A 20,070-nucleotide genomic window follows, 5' to 3' on the forward strand; every position below is an offset into this window, starting at 1 on the left:
GCTTTTCAAAAAAGAAAATAATGAGCTCCTATTACTTTATATTAAGAAAACAAGAACCTTAATGATAAAGGAGGAAAGTTCAGGATCTGCAGTCAGGGATGAAAGGCTGTTTTTACTTGTAGTGGTTTCCAATTAGTGCTGCTTTGATGCCCGCCCAAGCAAATCACTACAAGAAAGCCAAGGGAATCCCCTCCCCCAGACTGCAGAAGGGGACGCTCGTCTTGAGGACAGTGGGAGCCCTCCAGGGAAGATCACGTGCACCCGGCCTGCAATATTTCAAAATGGCTCGTGCATGCAAAGGGGCCCTGCCCTTTCGTTCCACATTTAACACCCTGAATGGAAAGCTCTATGAAGAGACTCTTTTTTTTTTTTGCCCCCCGAGCAGGCTGCTGTAAGCAAGTGTTGGGTTTGACCTAAGTGAGCCCTAGGCTTTACTCTTTCCATGTCGAGTGGTATGTTTGGCCTGCACGTATTAGAATAAAGTAGAATTGGAATTGAAGAACATTTCCTTCAATCAAATTGCTTTTCCCATCCTGGGCAACTAATTGTCCATACTTTTTTTTTTTTTTTTTTTTTTTTTTTTTTTAAGAGACAATTCAGTTGAGCTGACTGCCTTCGTTCATGGGTGGAGGTTCTTTTGTTATCTGCCATGGGCTCCTAGCACAAAGAAAAATCTGGACGGAGTCATATGTGGCTAATTAATATGTCACCTAATTTCGTTCCAGGTAGCTTTCTTTTAAAGAGAGAAATGGAGATCTTTACCTTGCCTCCTTTTAAAATTATAAGCAGAGGGATGAAGCCTTTTTAAAAGAAAAGATAAAAGTAAAACACCCTTAATTCCCATGCCAGATCGAGTTTAGGAATGAGTGACAAAGAGGAGGGGAAATGAGAGAGGCCCAGTAAACTCAGCAGGAGGTAAACTGCCCCTGTCACACTCTGCTGCTTTCAGGGCTGTGGTGTCAGAGGACATTATCACCTGTTGTCACTCTCTTTTGAAAAGCTCATTAACTCTCCAACAGTTTAGAAAGTCTTTCTTCTGCAAAATAGTATGTGTGGATTTATTTTTAAAAATCCCAGTTTCTTTTGGAGCCCAAAGGTTTATTTCCCCACCGTGTGTAGAAGAAGGTTTTACATGAAGGAATGGCCTGCCCCGAGGTACCGCCACACTATACTGGGGGACTCAAAGGTATTGGCCAGTTGGCTAGATGGGCTGGAGCCCTGCTCTCTGCTCTCCCAAAGGGGGACACTGCCTCACCCCAGAAGCCCTGGGAATTACTTGAGAGCCTGCAATTGTTCCATTAGTCTTGGGTTTTTTTTTTTTTTATGTTTATGTATTTTTGAGACAGAGAGGAAGAGAGAGAGAGAGAGAGAGAGAGAGAGAGAGAGAGAGAGAGAGAGAAAGAGACAGAGCATGAGTGGGGGATGGGCAGAGAAAGAGGGAGACACAGAATCCGAAACGGGCTCCAGGCTCTGAGCTGCCAGCACAGAGTCCATCACGGGGCTCGAACCCACAAACCGTGAGATCATGACCTGAGCTGAAGTCGGACGCTTAACCGACTAAGCCACCCAGGTGCCCCTCTCAGATTGTTTTCTAATCAAATGCACCATGGATTCTAGTGTGAATAGTACACACCAAGAACCAAAAAGAAATCTGCGAACAAGTCTATCAAGAGTAGGTTTTACGGTGGGGTGCATGAGTGGTGCAGTCAGTTAAGCATCCAACTCTTGATCTCAGCTCAGGTCATGATCTCACAGTTCATGAGTTCGAGCCCCACGTCGTACTCTGCACTGGCAGCATGGAGCCTGCTTGGGATTCTGTCTTTCTCTCTCTCTCAGCCCCTCCCCTGCTCATGCTCTCTCCTTCTCTCTGAAAATAAATAATCTTAATTTTTTTTTTAAAAAAAGAACAGTTTTAGGGAAAAAAAGCATGAAACTTTACTGGAGAGACAAGTCTAGAAGGAAATACATCCAAATATTAGTAGTGATTATCTGTGGCTGGTAAGACTACGAATAGGATTGTTTTTTCCTTTTATCTTTCTGTATTTTCTAAATTGTCCATAGTGAGCATATGTCTTTTACAATGAGAAAGAAAACCAATAGACCTTATTTTTTTAATGTTTATTTATTTATTTTGAGAGAGAGAGTGGGGGAGGGGCAAAGAGAGAGGACAGAGAGAATCCCAAGCAGGCTCTGCACCGTCAGCGTAGAGCCCGACACGGGGCTCGAGCACATGAATGGTGAGATCATGACCTGAGCTGAAACCAAGAGTTAGATGCAGGGGCGCCTGGGTGGCTCAGTCGGTTACGCATCTGACTTCGACTCAGGTCATGATCTCATGGTTCGTGGGTTTGAGCCCTGCTTGGGCTCTGTGCTCACAGCTCAGAACCTGGAGCCTGCTTCGGATTCTGTGTCTCCTTCTCCTTCTCTCTCTCTCTCTCTCTCTCTCTCTCTCTCTGCCCCTCCTCCACTCTCTCTCTCTCTCAAGAATAAATAAAAATTAAAAAAAAAAAGAGTTAGATGAGTAACCGACTGAGCCACCCAGGTGCCCCACCAACAGGCCTTATTTTTAAAAATGAAGGAAGAAATAGATTTTAACCATTGTTTACAGCTCCTGCAAATTTCTTTTCTCCCTCCTCACTCATGCTCTTAGTTCATGCCCATGCACATCTGGCTCCTTCCATTGCCCCAGTGGGCATTGCTCCTCCTAGGAGATAAGCCTCTCTTCCTCTGAGATGTAGCTCACCTCTTCTCAACCCTTTTTGGGGGGTTATATCTCAATAAAGCTGGGATAACATACAGTTCATCCATTTAAAGTATATAATTCAACTGTTTTTAGTATAGTCACAGAGTTGTACAACCCTCACCACAATCCACAATCAACTTTAAAACATTTTCAGCACCTCAAAAAGAAGTCCCGTGCCCTTTAGCTATCATTCTTCAACCCTCCTCATCTCCCCACACCAACCCTAAGAAGCAACCACTAATCTACCTTCTGTCTCCATAGATTTGCCTATGCTAGACATTTCATGTAAATGGAATCCTATAATACGCGGTCTTCCATGATTGGCTTATCGCGCTTAGCATAATGTTTTCGAGGTTCCCCCATGTTGCAGCATATATGAATACTTTATTCCTCTTGAAAGCCAAATAATATTCCATTGTATGGACTGTGTATTTGTTTATCCATTCATCGGTTGATGGACCCCTGTCTTGTTCTGCCTTTTGGCTGTCGCTAATAGTACTGCTATAAGCATGCATATACATGTACTTCTTTGAGCACTCATTTGTAGTTCTTTGGGGTATACGCCTAGGAGCGGAATTGCTGGGTCATATGGTAACTCCTGTACTTGACTTTGTGAGGAGCCACCAAACTGTTTTCCACAGCAGCGGCACCATTTTGCATTCCCACCCACGATATGAGGGTTCCAATTTCTCCACATCTTCACCAGCACTTGCGCTCCTTTTTATTTTATTTTATTTTATTTTATTTTATTTTATTGTCCTTTTTAATGTAGTCATCCTAGTGGGTGTGAAGTGATATCTCACTGTGGCTTTGATTTGCATTGCCTGAGGATTAATTGATGTTTAACTTGACTTCATCTTACCAGGCAAAGACCATTCAAACTGCTATCCCAGATTAGTCCAGGGGTTTACCCAGCCCAATAGCCAGTTGGTCGTTGAAGAAGAATCCCAGGAAAAATATTTGGGGAGAGAACATGGTTATGCTTATTAATAACCACCTCAAAAGATGAAGGATTTATTCATCTTGTGCATATAAAAAAAATAGTTATCTGGAAGGCGAAAAATATCTTAATTACCTTGCATACTTTCTGGAATATAATATATATTTCATTAAATATTTATATTCTACAGGCTTATAGTAATGGTAATATTGGCAGCAATTAATGTTATGGGGGGATTACTTTGTGCCAGGTCCTATGCTACACCCTTTACATGCATTGTCCCAAGTAGTCATCATACCAGCCTATCATTAGCTTCATTTTACAGTTAAGGAAACTAAGCCCCAGAGGAGTTTAGAATCTGCTTAACGTCTCACTGCTAAGTAAGTAAGGGAGTAGCTGGCATTCGACACTCATGTGGGCCAGACTCCAAAATCAGTGCTCTTACCTACCACTCCTAACAGGTTTTACAGGATAGCTCTGAGAATACAACCAGCATTATAGCACGGTCACTAAATGAAACTGTGCTCTAAATTCAAAATAACTAAGTCACAAGCAAGTTTTTAAAACACAGTCTCTTCCTAGGTCCATCCTGCATGTCCTGTGGCAGTAACGAGTACTCTATGACATGGGATGGCCTTTTATGTCCCCAAGTTACCTTGCTCAAGTTTCAAAGAGATTCCCCTGAGTTCTAGAATTTGATGACCCAGACTGTGTTCACATTATTCACATTCTTTGCGGTTTTCATAGACATTTATCTCGACCCCACCGAGTAATATCCTTCCATTGGAAAGTGGGAGGTCTTATGTTTATGGCAGCCCCTTATCCCCTTGACATTTAGGCAGACCCTCTGTGAATCTTCTCCAACTTGCCAGTGACCTTTATGATCATCCAGGGAAACTGTGAGGGTTCAGGGGCGGGGAGAAGCTCAGAGCCTTTTTTTTTTTTTTTAAACTTCTAGGGAAGTTCAATTGGAAGGCTTTGCCATGAATTCAATTTTTCTTCCCATGTGCTATCTCAGAGAGAGTTTGGAGGTAGGAGGAGGCCTAAAGGAAACTCTTTCATTAAAGAGCAGGCCGTCACCCGCACCCCCCCCCCCCCCGTAGACTAATGACCATATTCCATTTCCTCATGGAGTGGGGGGGATTACTCAGCCTCAGCCTTTAGTCTTTCAGTTTCCACTCTTGGGAACTGTATTATTACCTTGTAAAACAGAGCATCTCTCCTATTAGCGTTAATTGAACCCATCTTTTTCCTGTTAGAAACTATAATGTTGACTTTTATTTTCAGAGCCCTGTATTGAGCCTCTTCACTTTGGAAGGTGATGGAGTTCAGTGCCCAGAAGTAGGCTGTGAGGGGGTTTGAGCATAGCAGGAGGCAACTGTTGGGGTATCAGAAGTTTTATATATCCCAGTACCCTTTCTCGCACTGTTCTTTCCATCACCCTGGCTTTACCGTGCCCCTAGCCTTTGTGAAGATGTGCTGAGTGCTATAAGCATGCTCTCTCTTCCAAATCATCAGTTGAAATGAATCGTTTTATAGTAGCAAAGTGGAAAAATGCAAGAAAATAATTTCCACCAGTCTTCCTCTTTTGGCGAGATCGGAGAGCAAGCCCCAGAAGGCATTTCTGGGCTCAGGACTCCCACCAGTGTCCAAATGAGATTCAGGCCTCTGGCTCCTCCAGAGGCCTGTATATCAGGCCAGTCCATTCTTAGCCTGGAGACAGTATTGAATAATTACTCCACTGCCAGCAAATTCCCTGGCCAGAGTCTCCAAAAACTTAGTAGAGACTTAAGATAGCCTTGATTACGAAGAATGCTTTAACTTCCTTTCTACCAACAACACTGCTTTAGAAAAATAAGGAGTATTTTATTTTTGTTTGTTTACCAGCGGACATCTATTGTATAGATATTTTAATATTTCTTTATAAACGTATCCACTTCTCTCCAGTCTGTAGCGCCTTATTTTGTGTGTCCCTGTACATCTGAAACAAAATAATAGGCCAGAAATTTTGCTGGGTAATGTGAGTATGTGTATTGATACATATTTGCATATATAATGTGCTCACTCTCTCCTCCTCCTCCTCCCTGTCTCTCTCTCTCTCTCTCTGTCTCTTTCTCACACACACACACACGCACACACACACACACACACACAATTTGTCTTATATTTAAAATAAAAGCCAAAGCAAATAAATAAAACATACCAGGATTCACTCCCTCCTATCTCCCCCCCACACCCATGGGCACCACAATATACACACAAAGAACAAAGAAACCTTCCTCCTCTAGCAGATGTGAGTTTCTCTGACTATATTGTCAGGAGAATTTCATAGCGCCTACAGTGCTCTGAGCACCCTGCAATTGTGATCTGCAACTGTTAGCCCGAGCCTGCATGGAAAGGGGCCATCTCTAGGGTAATAGCATTGTAAATTACAATCAATGCACTCAATTACACCCAGAAACCGAAAGATATGTAGTGCTCCAGTGTGCTTTGTAATCAGCACCTTTGAGAATGTAGGTAACAGCATTCTGAACAAACAATGGAAGCTGAACGTGCCAGAAAATGAACGTTGGAATTAAATCATCCTTCTGATAGGAGAGGCACCTTATATGGCAAACAACTTTTTTTTTCCCTAATATCATTTTATTGATTTTTTTTTTTAAAACTAAATTGTGGCCTTGTAGCCTAGAATGTCTTTTAAAATCATTTATGGCTCTAATCAGCCTGGCAGAGCCTTTCTGTCATGCTGATAAGGAAATTAAACTTTTCTCATACTGGGTTTACTTGCCTCTTATGCACAGATGTTTTCTTTTTCTTTCAGGGAACTAATTCAGAAGTTGAAATCTTTCATCAGCTTCTATAGTGCTTTGCCTGGCTACGTCTGCAGCCACAGTCCTGTGGCTGAAAACGACACTCTTTGCTGGAATGGACAAGAACTCGTGGAGAGGTACTCTTTTTTGAATGTTAAATATAGCAGAACTTGGGAAAGAATCATTATATGTTCATCTCAAGGTTAGTTACGTGTTCTCTCTGCCTTCATTAATTACAGAAGAAAACTTCTAGGAAAAACATACACGTGAGCATCTGTGACATGCCAGATGCTGTCTGTAACCTAGAGCCCTTACAGAATTTACAAACTTGGAAGCATGTAGAGAACTGTGCATTCAGGGACATTTTACAAGGTGTGCAGCATAAAACAACTTTGGCTTATTGCATCGCCTCATTATGTGGACCCTTGTTTAAGGGGTTTGAGGAAATCACATACATACCAATGGCTATCATTTAGTGAGAGTTAACAGCATATGAAGCGCCATGCTAAGTGCTTGTCTGTATTAACTCTTTGTATCCTTACACCAGTCCTCTGGAATGAATGCCATTATTTCCCCCACTTTATAGACGAAGACGGAGGAAAGAAGAATAGGGAGGGAAAGAGGAGTGCCATTTCATGAAGCAGTTTTGCTGAAATGGTTGATCACCGAGTGTTAATAGAATCTGTGCTAACATCTGTCATCTATGAAGAATTTGCTCATCGCTGGAAAGGAAAGAATATTTATTCAGCAAATATTTACTGAGCACCTTCTAAGCGCCAGTCATGTTGAAGTGAACAAGCCAGGCAAAATTTCCTGTCCCGGCGAAGCTTTCGTTCCAGTGGGCTCGTGGCATTCCTAACCTCCCTTGCTTCGCATGTGTAAGGAACAGTTTGGGATTAAGGGACGAAATTAGGAGGGGGAGAATGCTTAGGAAACCATGTGGAGCTGACGAACACGCTTCCAAACCTGTCCCAAGTGGCAGCATCTTGTAAGGGGGAATACAGAAGATACTTGAACTCGGGTTCTGAATCTTTTACTAAAGAGTTGCTTAATCTAGGGCAAGTGACTTAATCTCTCTGAACCTTGGTTTCCCCGTCTAAAAAGTGAGGTGGTTGGATTAGAGCCCTTCTGCTCTGGCAGTCTGTGGGGTTTTTTTCTCATTCATTCATTCATTCATTCATACATTTATGTTTTGAGATCCTGTGGGTTAGGCACCAAGTTAGTGCTAGGGATATGAGGGTGAAGACAGGCAAGTTACTTGCTTTGAGGAGCTTATAGTCTAGTGGGGACCAACATCAGGACAGGTCATGATGCTCAATGGCTAATGAATTAGCCATGTAATGTAACGGACAGAGGAAGGCTTTGGAGCCAGATGAACTTGGGTCTGTATCTCTGTCCCGCTACTCACCGCGTGGGGCCTTGGGTGAGTCACTTAACCTAGACAGTCCCAAGGTCCTCCTCCATAAGGGAAGGGCATCTCGCAGGGCTGTTATAACTATTAGGTGAGGTCATGAATGTAAAGTCCCTAGCCGGCTGGCACATACCAGAAGCCCAATCCAGGTTTCTTCTGTTCCTTCTCCCTTTCTCCCTTCCCCCTCCACCTCTCCTCTTCCCAAGCACATGCCTGAAAACCCGCTTATTTCTCAACTAAGCCGTGTTACTGACCTGGGACAGTGAGAATGAGGCGCTAATGAGACTGAAGTTGCATGCCACCCTGGATGAGTCATTGAACTTGCAGGGAGATCGACTTGCCTCCAGCAAACGTGAATCGGGCTACAGGGACTAATGGCCCCACGCATCCACTCCACTCTGGAGAAATCGTGCATATTTATCATCCTAAAAGCTCATCAGGTTCTAAGTAGAATCATGAAAATGTACTTAACTGCTATGACATATTTTTTTAAAGTGTCAGAGAAAAGCCATTGGTATTTGGCTTTATAAAAAGCAGATGCTTTAAAACAGGTATAAACAATATAATCTTTAAAAAAAAGAAAATGCCCACAGGTCAAATATGTGGTTCTTACATAAGCTTCATGAGAAACCATCCCAGTGACTTACCCACTGGTATGCTAATAGGGTAAAAATGAACAATTCCTGAATACTAATTTGTTTTAAGCAGCATATCTTCTAACTATGGTCTGGTTTTTTTTATTTTTAAAATATTTATTGAAAAAAACTTTTTTAATGTTTATTCATTTTGAGAGACAGAGTGCAAGTGGGGGTGGGGCAGAGAGAGAGGGAGACCCAGAATCTGAAGCAGGCTCCAGGCCCTGAGCTGTCAGCACAGAGCCTGACGTGGGGCTCGAACTCACAAACTGTGAGATCATGACCTGAGCCGAAGTCAGAGGCTTAACCAACTGAGCCACCCGGGCGCCCCAATATTTATTTATTTTTGAGAGAGAGAGAGAGAGAGCAAGAGCCGGAGAGGGGCAGAGAGAGAAGGAGACACAGAATCCGAAGCAGGCTCCAGGCTCTGCTCTGACAGCACAGAGCCCAGTGCAGGGCTTGATCTCACAAATGGTGAGATCGTGACCTAAACCAAAATCAAGTCAGATGCTTAACTGACTAAGCCACCCAGGCACCCCTAACCATGGTCTGTTCTTAAAGAAGAAATTTTAATTGACAGTACATTTATTTGTTAATGTATTCATTTATTTACTCATTTAACAAATATTTGAGCACCTACTATATATCAGGTGCTAATACTGTTTCTCTATTGTTGTGTTTGTTTAAGGCCAAATGTTGTAATCCTGATGGATGTATCTCCTATTGCTCTTTAAGAAAAACAAAATCAGATGATCCAGTTTTAGTTAATTCAAAAGAATTTCTTCCCAGGCCTGTGTTTTTTGAATTAGTGGTATTTTTTTCCCAAAGTTTCTTTTATTTATTTTGAGGGAGAGAGACAGAGCAAGCACGCATAGGCAGGTCAGGGGCAGAGAGAGAGAGAGAGAGAGAGAGAGAGAGAGGGAGGGAGTCCCAAGCAGGCTCCACGCTTAGCACAGAGCCCAACGTGGGGCTCAGTGCCATGACCGTGAGCTCATGACCTGAGTTGAAAGCAAGAGTCAGATGCAGATGCTCGACCAATGAAGCCACCCAGGTGCCCTGGTGGGATTTAAAAAAAAATGTTTCTAAGTTCATTTATTCATTTTGAGAGAGAGTGAACATCAGCAGGGGAGGGGCGGAAAGAGAATCAGAAGCAGGCTCCGCACACTGTCAGCATGGAGCCTCGTGGTGGGCTCGATCTTACGAACTGCAAGATCATGACCTCAGCTGAGATCAAGAGTCTGCCGCTTAACCGCTTGAACCACCCAGGTACCCCTGCGGTGAGATTTTTTTAAATTGAATTTTGCTCATAGAAACTACTTCATGCACAGTATACTTTCATGAAGGATGTTTCCCGAGAATCAAGAAAGTCCTCTTCTCTCAAATGATGGAATCCAAAGCCTGCTAAATTTGAACGAGCCTAAAAATTAGTGAAATGGATGTTTGCACCATTAAAAGAACTCTGTTAACTGAAGTAGTTTTTGTTTAATTTGCTAGCTTTAAATATCTCATGGTATCAAACAAAATAATAACATAAAACAAATAGTATCGAGAAAAGCTATTATTCCAAACCCCTTCTGAAAAGTCTGTTGTTTCAAAACAAATTTTATTGTTGATAGGTGGTATCTAGGGAGGGAGGGCAAGAAGGAAGGAAGGAAGGAAGGAAGGAAGGAAGGAAGGTCGAGAGGGAGGGAGGGAGGGAGAAAGGAAGTAAGGAAATCAAACATATCTGCAGATAGAAGGGTAATATAATCCAGGAAGTAACTCTTGGTTAGTAACCTCAGGTTATAATTAACCTATACTTAAATTACTGACCTAATGCGATGATTGGACTAGGGAATAGTGTCAAACTAGATTTAAAAAAAAAAAAAATTACTCAAGGATATACATTTAGTAGTACAGAGTTCTGTAGCCTGAGGACATGTGTGCCCTCCATTTGTACCATTTATAAAGATTAACTTCACACTGCACATCTCATCGATAGTAAAATGTCTTTCCAGAGCTTTTCTTTGAATTTCTCATTTCGTTCAGTCTTAAGTAACAGTTGCCACTTCATATGGCCAAATCAGTTGTAACCTTGTTAGAGTTACAGGTTGGGTTTATATTCCTTTCAAAGTATTTTACTCTCAGTCAAGAAGATGTATGAAAATCAAGGATCCTGAAGGGAAATGAGACTTGTCAGTGGAGACACCTGATTAAAAGGAACATATTGATATTAAAGAAAATATGGATCAATATCCATGTCAGCTGGGTTGTCAAGCTATTTATACCCTCCTTCTACCCATGTACATATAGACCACTCAACTTTTAAAGAGTTCAAACCACTGTTTCTCTAAATATGGTCATATTTCACATCCTTTCAATTGTTGGCTCTTATGAAACTAATCAATTAAAACATGAACGAAGAGAATGTCTCCACAGATCTAGTGTGACGGAGTACCACATAAAGCTGCCATTTGTCCTCGTGACCTCCCCACCACAACCCACCCCGCCCCCCATCTTGGCTTGAGGTAAACATTGGAGTCTGGGATTTAGCAGAGAAATCTTGGAATTAGTGAACTTGGCTCATGTGAGGGTACGCGCTTTCGATCTGAGTTACCATGTGTCGTATAGGCAGAGCTTTCGTACAACTGCCTCTGTCAAACTACGGAGAATTTCAGTTAGAGAATCCCTGGGACCAAGAGAAGCATAAAGGATCCCATGGGAGTACGTTAACCCTGGGCTTAACAGGTAAACGTAGGCTCTGCCTGCACTGGTGCTGAAAATACCTGTATGAAGAGTAAGCAGCGTAGTAAATACATCGTCACACACCCTTTGAGAACTGTGAGGCTAAATATCTGGATCACGGACTAAAATTTTCATTCTTCTTCCGGATGGTTTGATACCCTCTGGAAGGTAAGCCCCACTGTACTGTTTAATCAAGTTTGTCTTTAAATTAGTGTAACAGGAGCTACTTAAACTTACACGTGTTCAAAAACTGCTAGTTTGAAAAAAATGCGATGTCGTCTGTACATTTAGCATCTGATCGCTCAGGTTCATGCAACAAAGACTGAGCACTTCTCATACACTGGGCCCCGTGGGGCATAGTGATAAGTAGAATCCAGTGCCTGCTGCTGCTGAGGAGTTTACAGCCTAACGAGAAGCAGTCCAGGGAGAGTTCCCCTCAGCGGTGTCAAAACAGAGGCTCTGCCCCTCCTTATTTATTGATCGCGTGTGTGTAATTGAGGTGAAATTCACATAACATAAAATTAACCTGTGTAAGGTATACAATTCAGTGGCATTTCGTACATCCATGATGTTGTATAATCACCACCTCTGTCTAGTTTTAAGACCTTTGCATCGCTCCAAAGAGAGAGCTTGTCCTCATTAGCAGTCATTCTCCATTCCCCGCTTCCCCCAGCCCATGGCAACCAACCAACAGTCCGCTTTCTGTCTCTATGGATTTACCTATTCTGGATGTTCCATATGAATAGACTCATTTACTTAGCATAATGTTTTTAGGGTTCATCCACAATGTAGCATGTATCAGTACTTAAGTCCTTTTTATGGCCAAATAATATTGCACTGTCTGGATATGGCACATTTTGTTTATCCACTGTCATCAGTTTTCCACCCATTTTCACGTGAACCCTGAGCTCTATCAGGCTTCTCTCACCACCTCTGGATTCCGCACGGCTCACCCTTGACCTTGAGGACAGGGCAGCCAAACCTTCAGGTCTCCCAGCGCCATCATCTTGGACCACCACCTAAATGCTAGCCTCTCCTTCACCTCTCCTCTTTACACCCCTTTGCAGTCATTCTCCCGAGTGTTTTTCTCTCAGCCGTATGTGTGTGGTCAAGTAGCTTCTCCTACCATCAGCACACCTCCCAGAGGGTTTTATGCGTCCCTAGCGATTTTGAGGCTTATCAGTTCTGTATATGTAAGGACTTGTACTTTGTGGCATGACACCTTAGCCCCCTTTGTGATTCAGTCCTGGCTGGTCTTGCTCCTTGTCATGTTGCTGGACTGGTTGGGCCTGGATCCAGGTCAGCTCCTGAAAATTGCTGTTATCTTCTTGGCAGTTCCACATAGCCACTTCTGCACAAAGCAAATCAGTATCTATTTTGTGTTTGCTCAGGATGACTCTGGGACTCTCTCAGTGGAATACGTGAGGCACCTGGCATTAGAGAATATACTCCCTGAGATGTGCAGGGGCAGATTTCACTGAGGGTGCCTCCTCTCCCTCCTCTGTGATCTTACCTCGCATTTCACCTGAGAAAGTACACACACACACACACACACACACACACACCATGTGTGTAACGCACGCTTATTTCCACTGATCAGACAAGTCTTCCCATGTTCATAATGCCTCTTTAGAATTACTCTGCTTAATTGGAAAGGCCAAAGCAGGAATATACAAAGCAATCGTTTTAGTTTTCAAGGATTTTTGTTCCTATCTCAAAACCTATTGCAGACAAGTAGGGTAAGGAGACTATTTTTCTCTCTCTTCTACTGGGTTGGATGGATAGACTGTGGCATATCAATCAGTGGGAGTGAGCATGAGATCATCCCTTAACACCCAATTCCTGACATATGCAATATAATTTTAAAAATGAGAGCAAAAAATATCTTCTTTTGGTCCCTATAATCTAGGAAAGGTGAGGGAAAATAGTTGATTGTTTTCATAAGCTACTTAATTTTTAAGTTTATTTTATTTTTTGAGAGAGAGAGCATGTGTGAGCAGGGGAGGGGCTGGGAGAGAGGGAGAGAGAAAATCCCAAGCAGGCCCCACACTGTAAGTGTAGAGCCCGATACAGGGCTCAATCCCATAAACCGTAACATGATGACCTGAGCCGAAATCAAGAGTCAGACACCCAATTGACTGGGCCAACCAGACATTCCCATAATGCAGTTATTTTATTTTACTTTATTTTATTTTATTTTATTTTATTTTATTTTATTTTATTTTATTTTATTTTATTCTTTTATTTAAATTCAAGTTAGTTATCATACAGTGTGTAGTCTTAGCTTTAGGAGTAGAACCCAGTGATCCTTACATATGATACCCAGTGCTCATCCCAACAAGTGCCCTCCTTAATGCCGTGACCCATTTAACCATCCCCCCACCCACCTCCCCTACAGAAACCCTCAGTTCTCTACATTTAAGAGTCTCTTATGGTCTGCCTCCCTCCCTGTTTTTATCTTATTTTTCCTTCCCTTCCCCTATGTTCATCTGTTGTGTTTCTCAAATTCCACGTATGAGTGAAATATGATATGTGTCTTTCTCTGACTTATTTTGCTTAGCATAATGCACTCTAGTTCCATCCACATTGCAAATGGGAAGATTTCATTCTTTCTCATTGCCTAGTAGTAGTCCATTATATATAAATATATATACAGACACAATACATACACACACACACACACACACACACACACACACACACAATCTGTGGCCTATGGGTCTTATCTTCACTTCTTTCCTTTACCATCAAACTGAAGATGGTGAAGTTCTATCTAGATACAGATACAGATATAGATATAGATATAGATCTCTATATATACCACATTTTTATCCATTTGTCAATGGACGTTTGGGCTGTTTTCATAGTTTGGCTATTGTTGATAGCGCAGCTATAAACATTGGGGTGCAGGGCACCTGGGTGGCTCAGTCGGTTGAGCGTCCGACTTCGGCTCAGGTCATGACCTCAAGGCTTGTGAGTTCGAGCCCCGCGTCGGGCTCTGTGCTGACAGCTCAGAGCCTGGAGCCTGCTTCATATTCTGGGTCTCCCTCTCTCTCTCTGCCCCTCCCCCACTCATGCTGTCTCTGTTTCTCAAAAATAAATAAACATTAAAAAATTAAAAAAGAAACATTGGGGTGCATGTGCTCCTCCGAATCAGCATTTTTGTATCCTTTGGATAGACACCTAGTAGTGAAATTGCTTGGTTTTAGGGTAGTTCTATTTTTAACTTTTTGAAGAACCTCCGTACTTTTTTTCAGAGTGACTACACCACTGTGCATTCCCACCAACAGATGTTGGCAAGGATGCAGAGAAAGGGGAATGCTAATGCATTTATTTTAAGAACACTATGTAGGGGCGCCTGAGTGGCTCAGTCGGTTAAGCCTCTGATTCTCGATTTCGGCTCAGGTCATGATGTGACAGTTCATGAGTTCGAGCCCCGCATCAGTCTCTGCACTGACAGTGTGAAGCCTGCTTGGGATTGTCTTCTTCCTCTCTCTCCCTCAGCCCCTGCTGAGACCCTGCTCATGCTCTCTCTGTCTCTCTCTCTCTCAAGATAAATAAATAAAAACATTTAAAAAAAAACCCTCTGTTTTGAGGACTTTGGTGGAAAGGGACCAATTTCTAGCACTAACACGTCTTTCATTTGGTGTACATAACAAAATGGGAAGAACTTCACAATCTTCCGTTTGACGGTGAAGGAATTAAGTGAAGATAAGACCTACAGGCAACAGTGTATACATTTTCAGACGCACATGTACGCATGCACAGCTCATTGAAGTCACATCCAAACAAGCTAGTGATATACACCAGTTGTTGTCTATAGCTCCCATGCTCTCGTGCTAAAATAGGTTATTTGTTATTTGGGTTTTGCTTGTTTGTGTTTTAGGTTTAGGTGGTGACTTTCCTCCTAATGGCTCAGGGCAGTGCACGTACAACTTTTTCTCTTCCTTAAAGATTTTATTTTTACATAATCTCTACACCCAGCATAGGGCTCGAACTCACAACCCCGAGATCAAGAGCCACACACTCCACTGACCGAGCCGGCCAGCCCCCCCAAAGATTTTTGTTTTTTTTTTTTTAAAGTAATCTCTACACCCACCATGGGGCCAAACTGACAACCCCAAGATCAAGAGTCACATGCTCCACTGACAGAGCCAGCCAGGAGCCCCCATACAACTTTAAATATGGCACAGCCAATGGAAGTACCAACGGGGAAGGAAATATACGAGACAGACTACAGAGCCAAAAGGAAGGGGGCACAGGAAGAAAAAAGTAAACAGTGGATCGTGGACATAATATTCAAGGGCATTGATTCATGTCCTGAAGTCATTTGATCGGAAGTTTGTTTAGGCATAGGGCAGACTAAAATCATGCCAAAGTCAAGGCCCGGTGGTTCTTCTTAGTGGCCCCTGTCGTGATGGTTTGGGGATTAGAAACTTCAGCATCGTCTTCTGCATCCCAGCTCTTTTCTTTCTGTGGCTAGTTCTTCCTTTGGCCCCTGCCCCACAGGAAGCTCTGCTTACTGGCGAGAGGAGAGAATGTTTGCCTAGCCCTACAGGTCTTGGTCCCCCGCAGACATTTTTGGATTTCATTTTTGCTTTAGTTTTCCTGGAAGCGGAAACATACGCTCGGTTCTTTCTGATTTGGGGAACTGCTATGTTAGTTAGCCTGAGTGCATGCCCTAGAATGAAGGTACTGAAGCACCCTACTGCTTGCTAGCATGGCAGTTCGCATCTCCTACCTCGCTTCAGGTAAGTCCAGATTATTCATGGAGAGGCTTTGAAGGAAAACTGGATCATGTAGAGGAGGACTTGATTTGGTAGAGCATGAAGTATTTATGGCAGCTGAAGACTTTTTAAAATCCCGGTAAGGTAAGACATTAGATGAGTTTGGAGTGTACCTCCGTGTAATAATCCCTCTGAGAGCTTAGATTGGCATATTTTTCATCATAGCTTTATCTCAAAAGTAGTGTTTAGTGACAGGTATTTTTCAGGACCTACTCTATGGCACTACGTGACACTTATCCCTTAAGATTATGGTGTCGCCTATAGTCGCTCTGCCTTCAGAATTGAGTGAGAAAAACCCAGCTTATCCCACAGACTGACAGCTTAACATGGTGTACCACGTCTGGGATCCGGGATGGGCTGCACCTGACTACTCTCATGTCTGAAGTACCAGGACATATTTTCATGGCTCAGTATTGATGTCCATAACCACCTGTTAAAGACCCATGGCTTATTACTATAAACAGATTGTGTCCTATTAGTACTTAGGCCAGCCCTTCCTGTGCTCAATCGGATCAGTTCATTATATAGAGAACGTTTGGGGCCCTTCAGGGCCAGTCTCAGGATGCCCATATCCTCAACAAATAAATACCATCTCCCAATTGCCCTTCGAAATGTGATTCTGATGGTGGGCAAGACCAGCCTCATCTTATGATCATGGCTCAGAGCACCAGAGCTCTTATAGCCCAGAAAGCTTAGGAGATGTGTCCATGAAGGACTATAGCTGCCTTTAAGAAATTACTCATTTAACATACCAGAGTTTCTACACTCTAAATATCATTTCCTCCTTCAAAGCAAGTGCACTGGTAGGTCACAGACTGATTATATGGATGCCGCCAGTCCTCAAAACCTTTTTCTACATCTTCTTTGGGAAAAACCTTGAGGGCATATGGCCAGCCTTTGGGGCCTGTCGGTTGCTGGTTCTCAGCCAGCTGATCTTCAGTGGTGCAGGCTGAGGATTATGGTAAAACGACCCTGAGAGGTTAGCAAACAGGAGTCAGGTGACAGGTGCATCTTGGGAAGAGTGCAGTCTTTAGAATGATGCAGATGGAGATTTTCATCTCCGTTCAGACACTCCGTGCTTCGGGCAGGTCATTGGACATCAAATTCTGTTACCTGATTTGTCAGATGGGGATGATACTTTACAGCATTGTCGTGGAGATGTGTTCTAGCACGCAGGCACTGAATACACACGATAGCTGTTGCTGATGTTACCACGTCATTATAGTTTGGCCTAGCAGGCCAGATAAATAAATGTCCAGAGCAAGGGTGAAGAAGTGTAGGCCACTCCTCCTGTAAGGGTAAACTGGATTTGGAGGAAAATATCTACAAGTCTTTTGGAACCAAACGGTTGAATGGGGTAGCTGATCGAGCCTGTTCATATCATGTGGGGTCCCTTTGGAACAAGAAGGTGAAATAATGGGGCTGTTCGTTTCTTGTGACACTGTGATCGGCCTCAAATGGGATTTCCAAAGAGGAGTTCCAGAAATGTTTCAAGTAATGTCACAGTCACTGATGGACACGACACAGTTTGGGCTGTATACGTAGTGGTAGATGTTTAGGAATTTGAAATCTGTCATTACTTTATGTTCACCTCCCAGAGAACATGTAAGGTAGGTGGAGAATTGATTGAAACAAGGCTGCTGGGCAGGATGAGTCCCCTGACCTGTTCCTGAGAAGGCAGTTGGGCAATCTCCTTTAACAATTCCAGTGTCGGGGTGCCTGGGTGGCTCAGTCGGTTAAGTGTCCGACTTCGGCTCAGGTCATGATCTCACGGTCTGTGGGTTCGAGCCCCGTGTCGGGCTCTGTGCTGACAGTTCAGAGCCTGGAGCCTGCTTCAGATTCTGTGTCTCCCACTCTCTGCACCCCTCCCCCCCCACACACACTGTCTTTCTCTCTCTAAAAAATAAACATTAAAAAAAATTTTTTAAACACAATTCCTGTGTCACTGCATCAGAATGCTTCTGACCTTGGGGCACGTTGGCCCAGTAGGTTAAGCATCCAGCTCTTGATTTCGGCCCAGGTCGTGATCTCACAGTGTGTGAGTTCGAGCCCACGTTGGGCTCACGTGCTGACAGCTCAGAGCCTGCTTGGGAATCTGTCTTTCCCTCTCTTTCTCTGCCCCTCCCCTGCTCACGCTCTCTCTCTCAAAATAAACTTAAAAAGAATAAAGCTTCTGACCTCCACAAACACCTGAAACACACCCAAAACATTTTCACCCAATTACTCTGACCCAGGAGGGCTACTGCTGGTAGTCAGTCACTAAGTATCAAAGAAAACAGACTCTTGAGACTTGCTTGTGTGAAGGACAGGGAAAGGTCTGTCAGGGAAGCCTTGATTGGGAGCCTCCCACCAGCGGGCCTGCCCTTCGCCCGCTCCGACTCCCTTGTTGTTGTAAATGTCATGGTGGTAGTGATTTTTTTTAATGTTTATTTATTTTTGAGAGAGAGAGAGAGCGTGAGCAGTGAAGGGGCAGAGAGAGAGAGAGAGAGAGAGACACTGGGCTCTGAGCTGTCAGCACCGAGCGCGATGCGGGACTCGAACCCACGAACGGTGAGATCATGGCCTGAGCTGAAGTCGGACGCTTAACCGACTGAGCCAGCCAGGCGCCCCATGGTGGTAGTGACTCTTCTCCCCTGCATGGCACAGGAAATGTCGGGCAGGTGCCACTTCTTTACTGCCTGTGGCCCCGGTTCTTCCCCCAGGGTACGAGCTCTTGGCGGCTCCTTTGAAAGAAACTCAGCTCTCCAGGTTTTGTCCTTTCCTCCTCTGCTTAAGCAAGGGCAAAACTATCGTTGGAGTTTTCGATGACTTTCACCGATAGACATACAGCCAAACAGTTGGGGGTTAACAAAAAGTACACGGAGGCAAATCTCAACATGACATGGCAATCATAAGACACAGCGGAGTCGTGTTTCAGCCCCTACCTTTGGGATCAGCGAGCCACGGTTTGAATTTCTGGTCTAGTATGCACTAGCTTTTTCTCTTCCCTGAGTCCCTGTTTCCCCATCTGTGCAATGCAAGTGATGATTTCTACCTTAATAGACGGCGGAGAGAATTCAGAGAGATTGTGAAATGCAGAGCATAGCGCCTGGAACACAGTAGGCCCTCAAGAAATGGTAGCCACGGGGCACCTGGGTGGCTCAGTCGGCTGAGCGTCTGACTTCATTTCGGCTGAGGTCATGATCTCACGGTTCGTGGGTTCGAGCCCCGCCTCTGGGGCTCTATGATGACAGCACAGGGCTTGCTTGGGATTCTCTCTCTCCCTCTCTCTCTGCGCCCTCCCCCACTTGTGCTCTCGTTCTCTCTCAAAATAAATAAACTCAAAAAAGTGGTAACTAGGGTTGCTGTTGTTCAATAAAAGAAGCCTGTGAAGAGGCCCTCACAGTTCTTCCCCAGAAGGTAGATGCAGCCAAGCCTCATTTCAGCTCTGTTCAATGACCCACTTCTTAATTCTTCAGGAGGACAGCTTCACCCACTCGCTCTTATTTTTAATTTATTTCCTCTCCTTCCTGCAAAAGCAAACAAACAAAACACTCCATCTTTGGTCCCAGTTGGTGCACGTTTGGTTGCAGCACCTTGGTCCTAGTTGGTGGGCATGTGAGTCCACTGGGGAGCAAGTGAAAGTCACTGCAGCTAAGCATAGGCACTGGGCTGGCCTTCCACCCTTCGTACTGCATTTTAGAGCAAAGGTGGTTTAAAGAGCTTCTCCTAGGATTTCTTAATTGTAATTAACACAGGGAATCGTCCTCGATGACTTACACTAGAAAGCAGGACGGGTCTAGTTCCAGGTCAAGTCGAGGTGCCCAAGGCTCTAATGTCCTTTTTGTCACCCTTGGCTTAACCTTTTTGGAAAAGGAGAGAGATCATTAAAATCGGTCGTGATTTCCCAATTTCTCAAGCCAGTGAATTTTATTCTTTTACGTGAGCGTGGCTTTGATCCTTGGGCTGGTCGCCCTTATGATGAAGTTTCATTTCCCCGTGAAGGAAACCTTTTAATTTGTAGCTCCTGTGTCATGTGGA

The 20,070-nt window shown here is 43.7% G+C and overlaps 1 protein-coding gene across 1 annotated transcript in view; it reads left to right on the plus strand.

Annotated features, from left to right (window-relative positions):
• GPC3 (glypican 3) overlaps window positions 1-20,070 on the plus strand; it is a 422,702-nt gene that overhangs the window by 286,158 nt on the left and 116,474 nt on the right. The window contains exon 5 of the mRNA XM_081794176.1: window positions 6,505-6,630. Coding sequence (XP_081650302.1) covers window positions 6,505-6,630 — 126 coding nt within the window. The remainder of the gene's footprint in view (window positions 1-6,504; window positions 6,631-20,070) is intronic.

The sequence above is a fragment of the Panthera onca genome, chromosome X (genome assembly GCF_046562875.1).
Source record: "Panthera onca isolate mPanOnc1 chromosome X, mPanOnc1 haplotype 2, whole genome shotgun sequence".
In the NCBI taxonomy this organism is placed as follows: Eukaryota; Metazoa; Chordata; class Mammalia; order Carnivora; family Felidae; genus Panthera; species Panthera onca.